Source organism: Trichechus manatus, unplaced genomic scaffold (assembly GCF_000243295.1).
Source record: "Trichechus manatus latirostris isolate Lorelei unplaced genomic scaffold, TriManLat1.0 scaffold00041, whole genome shotgun sequence".
NCBI classification, from domain to species: domain Eukaryota; kingdom Metazoa; phylum Chordata; class Mammalia; order Sirenia; family Trichechidae; genus Trichechus; species Trichechus manatus.
Genome location: NW_004443977.1, coordinates 821,601 through 838,684, shown reverse-complemented (window position 1 = coordinate 838,684; position 17,084 = coordinate 821,601). Strand labels below are relative to the sequence as shown.

At 38.6% G+C, this 17,084-nt stretch overlaps 1 protein-coding gene across 1 annotated transcript in view; it reads right to left on the bottom strand.

Moving 5' to 3' along the window:
- UNC80 (unc-80 homolog, NALCN channel complex subunit) overlaps window positions 1-17,084 on the bottom strand; it is a 212,710-nt gene that overhangs the window by 27,243 nt on the left and 168,383 nt on the right. Inside the window, exons 46-51 of the mRNA XM_004376376.3 lie at window positions 16,021-16,191; window positions 13,270-13,362; window positions 11,882-11,917; window positions 11,269-11,487; window positions 2,958-3,158; window positions 667-790 (exon numbers count right to left, since the gene is read on the bottom strand). Coding sequence (XP_004376433.1) covers window positions 667-790; window positions 2,958-3,158; window positions 11,269-11,487; window positions 11,882-11,917; window positions 13,270-13,362; window positions 16,021-16,191 — 844 coding nt within the window. The remainder of the gene's footprint in view (window positions 1-666; window positions 791-2,957; window positions 3,159-11,268; window positions 11,488-11,881; window positions 11,918-13,269; window positions 13,363-16,020; window positions 16,192-17,084) is intronic.

Genomic DNA, 17,084 nt, shown 5'->3' with positions numbered 1-17,084 from the left:
GGACATACTTACTTGTGGATTCAAAGAAATGCAGTTAACATTCTTTGATGGAGCAAATACAACAATGATGATGGCAACAAGCTCTATTTGCACTAGGCATTACAACTACAGATTTATTGCTCAACTAGTTAAGCAGCAGATCCTACTCAATGAAATGTTCTAACATGGTTTCCATACATTGTACAAAACCTTGTCAGGACCAGACTCTAGATATTACTTAAATGGTAAATTGTTTTTTCTTTACTTAAATCCTAGACTGGCCAACTCATGGTTTCATTTTGCACTAAAAAAAAAAAAAAAACTTTGCATTTTAACTTCCCTCCTCCACCCACCAGGCTACCTCACCTTCTAGCCAATTGTGCAGTCTCCACCACCCCACTCTCCAACTGGCAGCCCTCAACTCTCAGCGCAATTTGAAGAGGTGAATTGTCAAAGTAGTGCATGGGAAGCAGTACATCAAAATCCCATCTGTGTAGGGAGGGGCCCCTGTATCTCCCCACGCACCACCTTGAAATGTACCTCACTATTTTCAGTATCACCTGAGCCATCTGTTTTCACGGGTAGGTAGGGGCACAAAGTAGTTGACCTGTAAATCTTCAGTCCAGAGAAGTCAATAGCAGAGTTAAGTTTTGCAAAGTTTTATAAGATTGCCTCTTGGCTACTCACCAGATTGACACAGACATTGATCAGTGACCTAAGGTGAGGCAGGAAGGATATGATTGGCTGCCTCTGAAGTGTCAAACAAACCCCTTCAATCAAATTGCTGGCAGGCTCCCACTCAACCTGTCGCCTGGAATACAATATAGGAGCCGTTAGCGGCTTGACTTCCTTCTGGAGACTGTCTGAAACAAGTGAATGAGACAGTGATTCTGATGCCGTCTAAGACAGGATGGGTGTCTGAGACAACAAAGTACTTCACACAGGATGAAGTTTACCCATGCTGTTCCAAAAGTACAGAGCACACTGGGAGGGGAAGAAGATACTGAAAACACGTAGCAGAGGCACTCCTGCCCCACTCAACTAATGAGACAAAATCTATGAAGAAAAAAACAGAGATGATGAATGGGTTGCATTTTAAGTTCCCTGGTTTTAGCTCTGAGACAGAGTCCTAAGACTGCCATTTTAGAAAACCCACCACAGGGATAATTATTCACAGTAGAACTGATCTGAACATGGGCTGCATTTCTGAAATCTATGTATCAGACTACACTGGATCCCATCAGCTTTTATACCAGACTACTACTAATTAGATTTACGGCTTAACTCCTGCCAAAATGATCAGAAGAAAATAGTCTATTTAAAAGGCGTTCTTTCTTGACTTCTAAGAAATGATATTTTTTGGCTATTTTCTATGTTAGTATAGATGTTGATATACGTAACCCAATTAGGTAAATATGGGATTTTCAGAAATAAAAGTTAATCCAGTTTGTAATTATCCCAGTACTGAAGGTTTCTTTCCTGAAATAAACAGGTTCAGCTTTGATGATATCAACACTGTTTCCATATATTGTCCTGGAAACAGTTTCAAAGTTTATATTTCCTACAAAATGAAATATCTGCAGTGATGAAATGGAAACGTATTCATAAATGAGGATATATTGACATCTCTGGTGCCCAAGGCACCCAAGTAATAATCCACAGGTCAGGCTTGGTCAGCATTTCTCTTGGTGAATTGAGATCACCTGGAGACATTAAATCCAGGCCAACTCCAAATTTACAGCATGCATCCCAAGAAAATTATCTACAACTGATCAACTTTATGCATTTAATCCTGATATCTGATGATGTTCTTTATAATGGGCTTAATTGTATGACAAATGGGTCAGTCTGTGGAGATGCTCAATTTAGATATAAAGTTATTTAAGGAAAATAACTGGTTTTGACATATCCTTGTGAACCAATTCATTCCTACAAGTCTTTGGGCATTTCCCAATGACACAAATATTCTACTGGGATTACTAAAGAAAATAGAAATGTCTTAAGAAAAGGCATTTCCATGCCACTGAAATAAATAACCATGGAATAATGTACAGGCATTGGGAACAATAGTATAAAAGAATATAAGAACAAACCATCATCAGAATGAAATCTTTCATGTTTTTTTAATAAATTCAATGACTCCTGATGGCTCCATAGATGAAGAAGAGCACAGGCTAAAACCTGAAAAAGTTTTGACAAATCGAGCACCAAGTGCTACAAATTCTTGGGAAAGAACTAATTTTAGTTTTAGTTTAAAAGAACAGAAAATATTCTCACTAATCAAAACTTGGAATTTCTGAGTTAATGGGATTACCAGCATTTATCAATTTATCTGCTCACTTTGGCTATATGTTTCCAAATTGGGGTCAGATCTCCAGGTAGACTGGTTCAGAGATATCTGTCCATAGAAGCCTACCAACAGATATTTCTCGGGCCACTGAATAGAGATCCAGTGGTAATAGTGTTCATTTACTACCACCCTGAAATAAAGATGAAAAGTAGGTATTAGTTATCAATCCTGGGACCTTTTTCACCTCTGCTTAGCTTATTATCATAAAGCTTGGCCACTTCTCTAAACTGGTACCTAAAATACTATGTTAAGTACACTATATTCTGAACACCAAATGCATTTTTCTCTCTCTTTAATTGTTTTGTACATAAGGCATATTCTGCCTTTCTTCAAAAAGAATTGAAGGGGACTCATTGAATCTCTTCTGCACTTCACATGAGGAACATGACAGCTGAGAAATGAATAGATTTTTCAAGATGAACGCATGTATTTTTAAAGAAAATGTTATTTCCTCAAAATGTAGAACCTGGCACTTATGCATTCATGCACCTTATTAGCTATGTGCATGTACCAATGGAAAACTTTCAAATCATTCATTCAACACCAGATTGATCCAACATTTTAAAAAAGTGACAAACCCGAACTTTGAGGCTTGCAATATCAACAGCTGAGCAGGAGGCTTCCTCACCTCAAAGTAGGCATCTTATGAATTTTGTTGAACATTCTATCCAATCTCTTTAAAATGAGGATAAGTGCTGGCCTCACTGCCTCTGCTGTCCAGTCGGTAATGGGTAGCATCTCCATGATGTAGCGACGGAGCCCACGGCTCTCCATTGTCTGGGTGTCATAGGGTGCCAGCTTCAGAAGGGAGTGTGCAATTTCTGCCAACCTAAAATGATTTTTTTTTTTTTTGTAAGCAGTAGCTTGGAACGCCACAATGTGAGTTTCCCATACATCATCATGCTAATCACCCTTCTTCCATCAACTCTCTAAACTAAGAACATTCTTCTCAACACCCTCCATCCTTCACCTCTTCTCGTGTATACCAATACATTGATACCTGCACATGCATATTAACAGAGAATCATAGAACGTTCCAGAGGATAAATGTGAGAGAGCATTTTATGAGGAAACTAAAATCCAGAGGGATTAAGGATAGGCCAAACATATCTAGAGAGTGTCACTTCTGGACATGTACATATATACGTAAAAGATACATATATACACATATATGTATATAAAAGAGAAACTAAACTTTAATGTACAATAAAATCACTAATCCAAATGTCCAAGTAAGCATGGTGGCTTCATAGCTCCCTCAGTGCCCACAGTCAAGGTCAAAGGTACCCTACAAAAAGTGATACTGGTTGATATTGCAGCTCAGGGAGTCCTTCAAACACTATTTCCAATTCTTTCCTTCAAAGCCTCCTGCTCTTCAGTTGTCTTACATGTGGATCCTCCTGCTCAGCTAAGAGTCTTCATATAATTGACCCAGTTTGAATGTCTGGAAGGCTTTGGTTTTGGTTGTCTCTATTTCTCAGATTTCCCAGCTCAGTTCCCCACAGGCACTGCCAGAAGGAAAGCAGTGCCTCCTCCACGGCTAGCCCAGGCTCCCAGTCCCCAGATCCACGTCCATGCTCTGTGTCCTAAGTGTGAGATTTTCTGAAGAGAATTGGCCACAAGACTGATTGGGCAAATGAATTTTCTGGTAAATGTAAGAGTTGGTTACCTAAGCGATCTTCAAAGCTAGACACAGATCACCAATTTCCAAATAATATCAATGCAATAAAACACATAGTCATAAAGCAAATTTAATCATATTTGGGGTGAATCAGAAAGCATTTTAAAATTATAAAATGACTCGCCGTCAAATACCACTGAATAGATGCAGGATGTATAGAAGATGACGTTAAGAGGCAGGTGGACCCACTTATGGGATTATCATTCATCTACGCTATGAGTTGGAATCGACAGCAATGGGTTTTTGTTATGCTATATGACTTCAGTTAGATTTTTTCCCCAAAAAAGCCTTATATTCTAAAAAAAACATACTACAGACTTATCACAGTGCTGAAATGTACATATTCTTTGTTAAGGTCTTGGAAATTCCTTTGAAAACAAATTTCTTTAAAATGGGTAACATATTGAGGTACTATCACCTATTATTTGAATCTATGGCTTGAATCAGTCAGTATATGTTTAGCCAGGCATCTAAAGGATCCTATGGAAGTGGAAATTGATAGGTCTAAGGATCCCTAGGAGTGCACGTGTGATGGTATGTCAGGAAGAAGCATCCATATACTGAGGGTTTTCAGGTTTTCTTTTATAACAAAGAAAGGCAGAGGTATAAGATAAAGGGATCTTAGAAATTGGCTTTTCTATTTTTTGAAGCAAGTTTGCCTTATAAAAGCCCTAAAGATAAACTTCTTAGAGTCATGGAATTTCAGTGTTGAAAGTGAACTTATGGTGTTCCACATGTGGGGCCTCTGACTGACTGTTGGGAATTACTTTAAAAATCTAGCTTAAAAATAAAACTAAAAAATAAAGTTTCCCAGGCTCCACCCCAATATGAATCTCCAAGTATTAGGCCTAGAAAACTGTATTTTTTAACTTTTACTTTGGAAAACTTCAAATCTATGCAAAGGTAGAGATGAGCCCACTGTGTACCCATCACCCAGCTTCAAAATTACCAACTCATGGCCAATCTTGTTGCATCTATACCCCCTATTACTCCTCCTACCCCCTAGCCTGGACTGTATTGAAGTAAATCTCAAGCATCATATCATTTTATCCATACATATTTCAGTATGTGTCTCTAAAAATAAGCACTCTTAAAAAAATTAACCACAACGTCATTATAACATCTAACAAATTAAGGACAATTCCATTTTTAATAGTCAGACACCCTGACAGTTTTCAAAATTCCCACGTTGTCTCATAATTAAAAAAAATTATTTTATTTTTGTTTGTTGAGAATATAATCAGCAAAAACATACACCAGTTCAGGTTTCTACATGTACAATTCAGTTACAGCGATTACATTCTTCAAGCTGAGCAACCATTCTCACCCTCCTTTTCTTAGTTGTTCCTCACTTATTAGCATAAACTCACTGCCCCCTGACTTTTCTATCTAATATTTCAAGTTGCTATTGTCCATTTGATCCCCTATGTTGTTGTGGTTAGGTGCCGTCGAGTCGGTTCTGACTTATACTGACCCTATGTATAACAGAATGAAACACTGCCTAGTCCTGTGCCGTCCTCACAATCGTTGCTATGTTTGAGCCCATTGCTGCAGCCACTGTGTCAATCATCTTGTTGAGGGTCTTCTTCTTTTCCACTGACTTTCTACTTTACCAAGCATGATGTCCTTCTCCAGGGACTGGTCCCTCCTGATAACATGTCCAAAGTACATGAGACGAAGTCTCACCATCCTTGCTTCTAAGGAGCATTCTGGCTGTACTTCTTCCAAGACAGATTTGTTGGTTCTTCTGGCAGTCCATGGTATGTATAGTCAATACTCTTCACCAGCACCTTAATTCAAAGGCATCAATTCTTCAGTCCTCCTTATTCATTGTCCAGCTTTCACATGCACATGAGGCAATTGAAAATACCATGGCTTAGGTCAGGTGCACCTTATAGATAGATCTTAAAAAACCGTAATGCTCAAGGCAGACATTCTTTAGTTAAGCTAAACTATTGTTTGATTTTAAGAAGACTTCAGGGGATATTTTTGGTTGAAGGTTTTAAGATTATCTTAGGGCAGTAGTTTCAGGGGTTCATCCAGCCTCCGTGGCTCCAGAAAGGCTGGATTCCATGAGAATTTGAAATTCTATTTTGCATTTTTCCCCTTTTGATCAGGATTCTTCTATAGAATCTTTGATCAAAATGTTCAGTAACGGTAGTTGGGCACCATTCAGTTCTTCTGGTCTCATAGCAAAGGAGGCAGTTGTTCCTGGAGGCAATTAACCACATATTCTATTTTCTCCTTCCACTCCTGACTGTCCTTCTTTCTCTGTTGCTCCAGGCGAACAGAGATCAATTGTGCCTTGGATGGTCAGTTGCAAGCTTTCAAGACCCCAGGCACTACACAATGAACTAGAAGGTAGACTAGAAGCACTAAACACATTATTAGGCCAGTTAACTGGGATGTCCCATGAAACCATCACCCTAAACCTCCAAACCAAGGAACCAAATCCCATGAGGTGTTTTGTTGTACGTAAGCAGCCTCAGCAGCTACTTTTTAGTTTGTCATTTTAAACATATCAATCACATTCTCTCATAATTTTTTTAAATTTTATTGTGCTTTAGGTGAAAGTTTACAGTGCAAATTAGTGTCTCATTCATAAATTTATACACAAATTGTTTTGTGACATTGGTTGCAATTCCCACAATGTGTCAGCCCTATCCCCTTTTCCCTTTATACTCCAAGTTCCCTGTGTCCATTCATCCCGTTTTCCTGTCCCTTCCTGCCTTCTCATCTTTGCTTTCGGGCAAGTCTTGCCCTTTTGGTCTCATATACTGGACTGAACTAAGAAGTACATTCCTCACGTGTGTTAATGTTTGTTTTATAAGGCCTGTCTAATCTTTGGCTGAAAGGTGGACTTCAGCTGAACAATATTCCATTTATATACCATATTTTGTTTATCCATTTATCTGTTGATGGACACGTGCTTTGTTTCCACCTTTTAGCTATTGTGAATAATCTCTTAAGTCTCTTTTAATTTATAGGTTCTCCCCTCTTGTGCTGTTTTTTTCTTTCTTATAATTTATTTGTTTACGAAGTTAGCTGTTTGTCTGTAGCACTTCCCACAGTCTGGATTTCGCTGATTGCCTCTCCATGGGGTCATTTTACATGTCCCACTGCCCCCATATTTAATTCAGTTGGTGGTTAGTCTAGAGACTAGAACAGATTCAGGTTTGATGTTAGACAAGAATACTTCACGGCAGGGGTATGTACTTCCACCAGGATGCACACAATTCCTAGTTGTCCCTCCTTTTATGATGTTAGTTACTACTGGTGATCATTGCGTAGGTCCATTACTTCATTGGGAGTAGTACAAGGATAATCTTGTATCATTCCTTTTCTCACGTATTAACTGTAGCACTTTAATAAAGAGCAACTTCCATTTGATTACTCTAAGAGACAGGAGAGGCAGGATAAATGCTTGAAAAGATCTATAGTTTAAGAGATCCCCAGGTGATTTTGACAGGCACTCCATTTTAGAAACCACAGCCAACCCATTGCCTCTCTGATTAGTTTTCTCTACAACTGCCTCATCTGACTGGTTCCATGGATGAAAAATTCACTACCACTCAAGGCAGCTCACTCCATCTTTGGAAGTCCACACTGTGAAAAGCTCTCCTCATATTAAGTCCTTAACTTCACCCTAATTTCTTCCTACTGGGCCTGATTTTGGAAGCATAAATCCATCTCCTTGTTGGCAACCCTTCACTATCAAGAAATAGTTACTATCTCTTCACCCCTACTGCTGCCTTCTCTCCAGACTGAAAATTCACATCATGCTTCTGGAAACTGCGCATGCTTTAAAGAAATCATTTTAACCAGCTAGTGCATTATTTTATTTATCTTACCCATAAATATGAAATACAAATATAATTCTTTACACTTCTGGTTGCTTGTATGGCAGATAAAAATCTATCTATGTGCACATATTTCTTTTCTTTTATTAAAACTATTTTATAGATAACATTGAGGAATGCTTGAGAAATGATCAATCTATTTTAAGCTTGAAAACAATACTTAGAGCTGAATTTAAGAGTCATTTTATGGATTACTACCTGCATTTATCTACTCCTGTTCATGTTACAAAATGAATTTGCTCTGAGCATAAATCACAATTTTCCTTTCAATACAGTCTTTATTGGTCCATCACATGAATAATCTCTTGGTAAATAAACATTTCTATGGTTCTTTCCCAATGAGAACACAAAGGTTTTCCCACTGAGAGAGAGAGAGAGAGAGGAGGAGAAATTTGCAGATTCTACTATTCTGCTTTGGCAACTGTGAGTTGGGCAAATGAGGCAATACATATCTTTAGGGTAGAGACTCTATCTAAGTAAGAATATGTTCCCCGAGAGCATGGCAGTCAACCATATATTCTGCAAAGGCAGGAGTACAGATTGCCTCAACCCTGCTTCTCGGTTCTTTGGCTTGGATCAAATTCCTCTTGCAAATATATCTTTTATATTATTCCATTTATTTATAAGCCCTCCCTCCTTGGGTGATATTATCCATTCTTAAAACTTTAAATACTACCTATATGCCCAGAATTCCTAAATTTATACATTTAGTTCTGACTTCTACATATATCCAAGTGTCCACTTAATTTATGAGGGAAATTTATAACCTTTGCTAGGTAGAGGGTCAAAGCATATGGATCTGCCCCTACTCATCAACACAGAATATCTCAGGCCAGAGAACATGGCAGCCCTGCCTGTCTTTATCAAAAGCTTGTGTGAGAAACTGTATGAGAGGCATATACTCTAAATATTCATTGGACAGCAAAAATTTTGCCCACTGTCCTACAGATTCAGGCCTAGAAATAACTGTGCTCTTGAATGACATTATCCTAGCTCCAGATAGGTGCTTCTGCTGAATTATATTATGACGTTATGTCAACTTCCTATAATAAAGGCATCCAGCCATATGACACTGGCACATGTATCTACTATGGCAGTGTTTTTGAGGATGTTATTCATCACATCAATCACTCTTTCCTCTTAACAAACACCAACAAGGAGACATTTCTTGCTTCATATTTTAAAGAAAGCAATAATTCACTAATCAACTAGTTGTTTTTATTTTACTGACACTATTATTTTGTAATTGATCATTTCCCCCTCATTACATTTATAACTTAGGAGCTCACTGTCAATAATCCATGTATAGCATCTAGTATGATTGAATCATATCAATCTCCTGTGCTAATCTTATCACAAGCATTGTTTACCTGCTCATTTTCCACATTGTTCTGACTCTATTATTTGTATATTTTATCCCTTTGTATCATATAATTTTTCTGAGTTGCCTCAAATGTAGAATGATAAATATATAAATACATACATCTGATTATAGTACTTGCAATATTGCATTATAGTTATTTTCTTACGTCTGCCTCCTGCATTAGACTATGAACCTCCTGAGGGCCAGGATTTTATTTTATTATTGTTTACATCTTCAGTATCTAACACCGTATTTGTGTTTGGATTATTCTCATTAGCATTAATATCTGTTGTGCCCTAGATGTATGCCAGCTATAATCACTTAAAATTATAGCTCGTTTAACATTTAATAAGGCTTGGCCTCTAGAGGGCACTACAGGCCTCTCACTTACACTATCCTCTAAGGAGTACCAGTGCAGCCAGTGGATTCTGACTATTAGCGACCCTATAGGACAGGGTAGATGTGTCCCATAGGGTTTCCGAGGCTGTAATCTTTAGGGAAGCAAACAACCACATCTTTCTCCTGTGGAGTGGCTGGTGGGTTCAAACCACTGATCTTTCAGTTAGCAGCAGAGGGCTTTAACCACTGCGCCACCAGGGATCCTTCCCTAAGGAGTAGGAGTTTGGATACAGATAGTCAAGTTGTAAGAGATTTACTAACCAATGAGAGATTTTGCTCATGCTGGTGCTTTCTTTGGAACCCAACTGTTAGGAATCTTTTTCCCTTTCTCCCACTAGATGACGGTGGGTGGTGGTATTCTGACTTTGGGAACGTGATGCTTCTCTGTTCACAAAATTACTTAGGCTGGTGAGAGATGATGAATAGAGAAGGAAAAACAAGAACTGAATAGACACTGGGTTGCTATGGCAATAGGACCTTAATACTCCAAACTTTCCTCCCCTTTCCCTGAAGTCTCCTGGTTAGGGGCAGAAGTTCTCAGTGGGAAATAAGTTCGTTTCCATACTGCACACTGTGGAGTGTGAACACATGGTAAGCTCTGGAGTCTTCCAGGGCATTGCTGGGTGTGTATCCACATAATCAGAGAATGTGAAATTAGCCTAGAGGATAACATACTGTCTGAATTTTTTCAAAGGATGATTTTAAGGAAAAAAAATCAATAATCAGGAAATTGACATGATATGCCAAATTGCAATATTATTACTTAATGGCTAGAGCAGAACTTAACCTTTAATTTTATAAACATGGTAAAATTTCCAAGTGAATATTTTATTACTCATAAAATTTTCCTTTCATGGAATTAAACTGTTACAAATCTGAATGGAAGCGTCTCTGGAATCATGTTCTTTTAAAGAATCTGGAAACACAAACACAGCCTTTATCATTTGAGTAACAAATGAGATGGCAGCTCCACAGGAAGAAGAGTGCACAGAGATGCAGTTCTGGGGCCTCTCATGGCATGCCAGCAGTAAATATTTAAAAAATAATTATGACTGGCCTCTTGCAGTTCAGGATTTTTGCCAGGACACCTTTCTTAAACTTTGGAAAGCTGTCATGCACAGTGAGTATACGGGATCTCAGGTCCAAGCAAGGTGAGGCTAAGAGCTGAAATTGCTCACTTCCTTGCAGGGCTCACTACTGAGCCCTTATGTAGTCCAGGAGCAGACTGTGTCTTCAAGCGGAAGGTTGTAGTGCATTCTTCATGGACAATAATGCAGAGAAAACATTGGATTCATGAGAAAATTACAATCTGGGCAGTAAACAGTACTTGGAAGAAGGCTAGTTTTCTAAGAATTCAGGTACTGACATTTCCCTTTCACTTTCTTTTATTGAGGGGCAACTATATGGACTGTGCTTTTCTATCCTGAAAACGTTTTCTCCCTGGCCACCCTGACATCCTTTTCTCTTCGATGGACTTAATGTACACTTTCCCAGACCGTCCTGTAATAGATGCATCCCAAGCCACAGGAAGTACATCATTCTAAGTATCCTAGGTTTTTAATCCCAGGGACCCCTACACACTCAGCATGGCCCAAGCTGTGTCCACACTCAGTAGCAGCGACAGTGAGGATGGTACCTCATGTGGGACTTCACATCCAGCAGCTCCAGGGCAGTGACCCGCGGCTCCCCAGCCAGGTTTTGCAAGATCTTCAGCCTTGGCCCACAGTGCTTATAGAATTCAGTGCAGATATTCAGCAGGGACTCTCGGGGTCTTCTGAATTCCTCCCGAGCAATTCGTTCATCCAGTTCTTCTCTGGGAAGACCTTGCCCTTCCTCCAGTAAATGAAGGTTTTCCCTGGGAAATTATACAAGGTTAACTGGGGGTCTGATAAAGTATGTGTATCGCAACTATGAGAGGAGGGTATCACAATGAACAAAAATATGAGTCCTAATGAGTTAATGAATCAATAGGGAAGGGCCTAGGAGGACCCCATCTCCAAGAATAAAGTTTATCAGCCTACAAGAGATTGTCATACCAGATCATAATGTCTTTACATTAGCCACTTTCTGAGGGTTTACTCAGCAATAGTATTCCATGTGACAGAACCATAAACCAGCTCAAAAGAATGATCGTGGTTATCAGGGACTGGGGGAAGGGGAATGGGGAGTTACTGCTTAGAAAAAAAAATTAGAAAGGCAACATTGTGAGATGTCAGAATTGGTATGAAATAAGCCAAGTCCTTCTGTACCTGATAAAGTGCAGTTTGGCTCCTTGTTCCTGGTACCTGGGAGTCAGAAAAACATTCTGTATTAACTATCAGAGCAAGAATAGATTCCCTTTGGTGGGGCTTCTTTTAGATATTTTGTGAAAAAGCCTTTGAATCAGCTCTACATTTTGATACAGTCATGAATATATACACATTAATCCTAAAATATAAAATCTTTCATTTGTCTACCTATGAAAGCTGTTTCATTGCCTTACCATTTGTATAAAGACAAATACAAAAATAAGTATAAACTCATGGAATATGGCCAGAAAGAGGGAAATTTTTGAAAACTTTGAAAGTAAAGTGAGTCTAGGTTACAGTTTTAATACCGCGTGCTCTGTTTTAGGTGAGAAGAGGAAGAAACATGGCTGCCTTTTCTTCCGACTTGAAAACGCTCGAGGCTTTATGATTGGTTGATAATAGGACTTGAGAAGTCCTTTTTCTCCAGCACCATTTGTTGAGTGGTTGCATGTAGCCCAGTGTGCCTAGAGGAGCCCCTAAATATCACTTAAACTCTAAGAAAATGTTTCCTTAATATAGGTAACAGGTATAAATTAACCAACACACTAGGCAATTGTTAGTTGGGTTTGGAATTTGTTTTTGTTTTATTTTTAATATGAGTAGAGTATATATGATGAGCAGAGTATTAACTTTACATAAATCATGATACACATTTGAAAATCTGCTTTAGAGACAGGGGAAAATTATTTAGTTTTTCCTTATGGCCCTCCCTGCTAACTACTTCATAATGGGGAAAAGAGCACTTTCTCTTAAGCTGATTTTAGGTTTCTTTATAGTAAACTTTCTGTGGAGGAGAAAGCTAATTAAACTCTTATGCGTTGGGGGTATTTAAAGGTTACTACAATCAAACGAAGCAGGTAAAAATTAGCTAGTATAGTCAGCATCTGAGTTACACCAAAACAAGGGAACAAGATTAAATCAACAAGCACAGATGTAAGTCAAATTCTGGATAAAATGTCTGTAGCAAATCTGTCCAGATAAAGGAAAGTTGACTCTACATAACTGCCTTGGGAATAAGAAGCCGCTACCTGATTATTATTATTTCAGTTGCTTTTTCCTTGGAGACAACTGAAACATAGACCACCCAGGGGGCAGAGAATATCTAGTGTGCTCCAGCAGACTAACCAACACAAAGGCCAATTTATGAAGTTGGTTTGGATTTCTCTTTGACAATTTCAAAAGGTGCCGTGGTATCTTCTTGTAACAGTAGACTCCTCCCTTCTTTTCTTTTCTTTGGGGATTTTCAAACTCAATATTGACTGGGTTTAAGAGTCCTCTCATTCCCAACAGCTGAAATTCAGGTTGTAAGAAACTGAAAGGCCATAGAAGAGTAAGTCACAGTGAATTACCTGGTGTTCACCCCAGACGACATGGTATGGTTGGCTGTGGTGGTTCCTTTATGACCTTGGTCACACCTGCTCATCTGTGGGGCTGTCATGGGCCTGTAATAATGACAATAACCACCATAACAGCAGCAGTGGAAAAAACATTTATGAAATCCTCAAGTTACTGAAGCTCACAGAAGTTATAAGTTTTAGGGTCTTAAAAAGACAGGCTTCTAGCTCTGGTCTTGTCTCTCATACTCTTTTTCTGTCTTTGTTCTGAGAGACACTTTAAAGAGAACGTTGATTCCTAAAGGTCTATAAGGTCAGTGTGATTTAAATTCTTCCACGTCTTGGTTCTGAGTAATAAACTATGACTCTCTAAATAAGACATTTATGAAATCAGACTTCTAAGTTTGTACTGATTAAGTGAGAGTGAAGAGCTCACTCTTCAATTCTACGGGACCAGGCAGTTAACCACTGTAGGGAATACGTAAAAGGGAAGGGAGTACTTACAACTTTGATCACCTACATCATAACCAACCAGTCTATTTTCCTGAATAGGTATCAAATCCTCCTAGTCAAAATTATATCTAAAGCTACCCAAGGAAATGAACAAATTAGTATCTACTACGAGTCAGTAATTTAGATACTTAATAATAGATTCATATCATCTTATTGAATATCTGCAAGATTTACTTTAAATATTAGGTAAACTTTGCCCTCTATCAGCATCTAAGGCATGGAAGGGATAATGTAGTTTTTCAAAGTAATTGCTTTTATGTACTTTTTAAAACTTGCTTCTATGTTGCTCATTATCTGTATATGGAATGTAACTAGAAAGTAACATTTCACCTATCATACCAGCTCTTTTCTTCCTGTGCTCCTTATTGTAGAAAGCAAAATTTTAAGATAGCCTCCAAGCCCTTAACCCATTGTTGTTATTCCAGTGATTATGTTACATTATATGGCAAAAGGGAGATTATCTTGGTAGATAATGGTCTAATCATATCACCCCTTTAAAAGCAGATAGTTTTCTCTGGCTGGGAGCAGACAGATTTAGAGAATGAGAAGGGTTTGAAGTGTCACTGCTGGTTGGAAGATAGAGCCATGTGAGAAGAAATGCAGGTGGTTTTTAAAAGCAGAGAGTGGCTACCAGCTTATAGCCAGCACGGAAATGGGACCTCATACCTACACCGCAAGGAACTGGAATCTGCTAAAAACCTGAATAAGCCTGGAAGTGGATTATTCCTCAGAACCTTCAGGTAAGAGCCCAGCCTGGCCAACACCTTGATTTCAGCCTTCTGAGCAGAGAACCCAGTCAAGCTTGCCGGGACTTCTGGCCTACAGAACTGTGAGATAATAAATGGGTTTTGTTTTAAGCCTCTAAGTTTGTGGTAATTTGTTACTTAATAATAGAAAACTAATATACTTGTAATATACCTATTTATGTGTTACTACCTATAAAACCAAACCAAATCAGTTGCCATTGAGTCAATTATGACTCATGGCAGCCCCATATGTGCAGAGGAGAAATGCTCCACAGGGTTTTCATGGCTCTGATCTTCTGGAAGCAGATAACCAGGCCTTTCTTCTGAGGCACCTCTGGGTGGGTTTGAACCACGAACCTTTCAGTTAGTAGCTGAGCGCTTCACTGTTTGCACCAACTAGGGACACGATTACCACATACCGAATTGTTTAAATTACTGTTTTCGTGATATAAAGAAAATAGGAGTGTGAAAGTGAAAGGGGATTATTTTTACTTTCTTTTTGTAACAATAATGAATTGTGAATAATCACCACCAACCAATGAGGCTTGTCTTCTACTCCATCCAAAGAATATGAAATACACTGGGATATTTTAACTGCCTCAGGATGAGGTTGTTTAACTATGAGTTTTAAAGCCACAAAATTCTAAATGCCAGAGCTCTATGCATAACTCTTCGTGGAATTCTGGATAAGCCAGTTTGGGTAAGGTAATTGACTTATCCTTATAAAAGGGAATAGAAAGGAGGAAAGTGCTAACATTGCATACTATGAGGAGAAATAACTAAAGTATCACCTGGGGGAAAATTGACTACTTTTCTCTAGTTGCAGGGAAGGGCCAGTGAAGTGATCAGCTAGGTATAGAAGAAAGGATATAAGTGCTACATTTCCCCTTAGGATGTCCTTCCTCCTAGGACCTTCACGAAGCCATCATCATAGCACTGGGATATCTCCTCTTAGAAGAGGAAATGCCTCAACCCTATGCCTCAGCACTACTTAGTCTCTTCTCACAGAGAATCTGTTAATTCTAGCATTGAAATAAAATGCTGCAGCTTGTTATATAAGTTTCTGAAATTATATTTTAAAAAAAACTTTATAAACAGTGAAAGAATAAAATGCTTAGCTGCAATTACAGACATTTCATGTCTCAAAATACTATCATAGCTAACAAAATGTGGATCGCATTTTCATATTAACTAAATTTGCCCTTTTACAAAAATTTGTTTACCTCTGGGTTAAGACCTATAGAGAAGCTCAGATGTATGCAATGTGTGTTTACCAATCATGGTAGAAAAAATATTACTGTTATTACTATCATTCAGAATACTGAGCACTATTTATCCAAACAACTCAGAGAATATTTGTAGTTTTAAGTCATAAAGGGTTGAGTTGGGGTAGTTATCTGTAAATAAAGACTGGGTTTTAGAGATTTTTAGACACCACAATTTCCCTTCATCTTTTAAGTGGATACACATGGTTTAAGGCTGGGGCTATTTCTGCCCATGGAATTACCTGGTGAGGACCTCTACACTGTATAAAAGGGCCTGTAGGGATGTTGCAAGAGCAGCTGTGGCAGCAATCTCCTCTCGGGCTGCAGGTACTGTCTCCACTTGTGATGTCTGCCTCTTCAGTTTTTGTAGATAACATGGGACTAAAGCTTCTAAGACCATCAACATCTGAAGACTTTAAACAATAGAAAGAGAGAAAGCCACGTTACATTTTACATTCTACTTTTGTTGATTGTGCTTGGAAAACGAAAATCTCTAGAAAGATGATGAGTTCTGAGCACCCTTTCTGCCACACCCAAGTCAAGTGGAGTTAAAGCTGCTGGAAATGTTGACCAACAGCAATCAATCAATCAATTGAGCACCTGCTAATAATCCTGCCATTAGGAAGCATGAGCTCTAGTCGAGGGATTTAGCCATGCATTCAAGTAGTGAAAGAATAAGAGAATGATAGTAGGTGAAGTTACACAGTCCATCTACAGACACAAGGCCTCAGAATCATCAACAAAGCTTCCATTCAGGAATTTGTTGAGAGTGATTTTCCAGCTGAAAAAAAACGAGATAAGGTAAACTCTTCCCTGGGAGGCAGGTTGGGTTCCTAAAGTGTAAGCAATTTACTGCCAAGAGTCTGTGGAAATAGCCATTGTGATGCGGGTCTGAAAATGCCTGCTTACTAGCGTGAGCAAACACTACACACTGGATACAGCCCACACTCAATTTAGTCCTGAGGTGTCAGAAACATCAGCTGAAAGAGGAGATGTAAATTAAGTGGTTATTATGCAAGGGTGGCTTTTTCCCTCCAAAACTGTAAATGCATAACACCAACATAAACCTTTCGTTGGGAGATTTTTCCCAATTGAGTTTAAGTTTGTGGATTCAAGGAAACAGACCCTGACAAGCTGATATACTGGAGAATCTGAAACCAAGATTTTCTTTGATCATTTCCTATAGATACCAGTGAATTTCTGCTAAGGTCTTTATAAATACTGAGTATTGGCTTTTGGTAATATAATTTGCCTGGGATAAGTGCTCTACCGGCAGGAAAAGGCACTTTTCAGAATTTGGCACCAT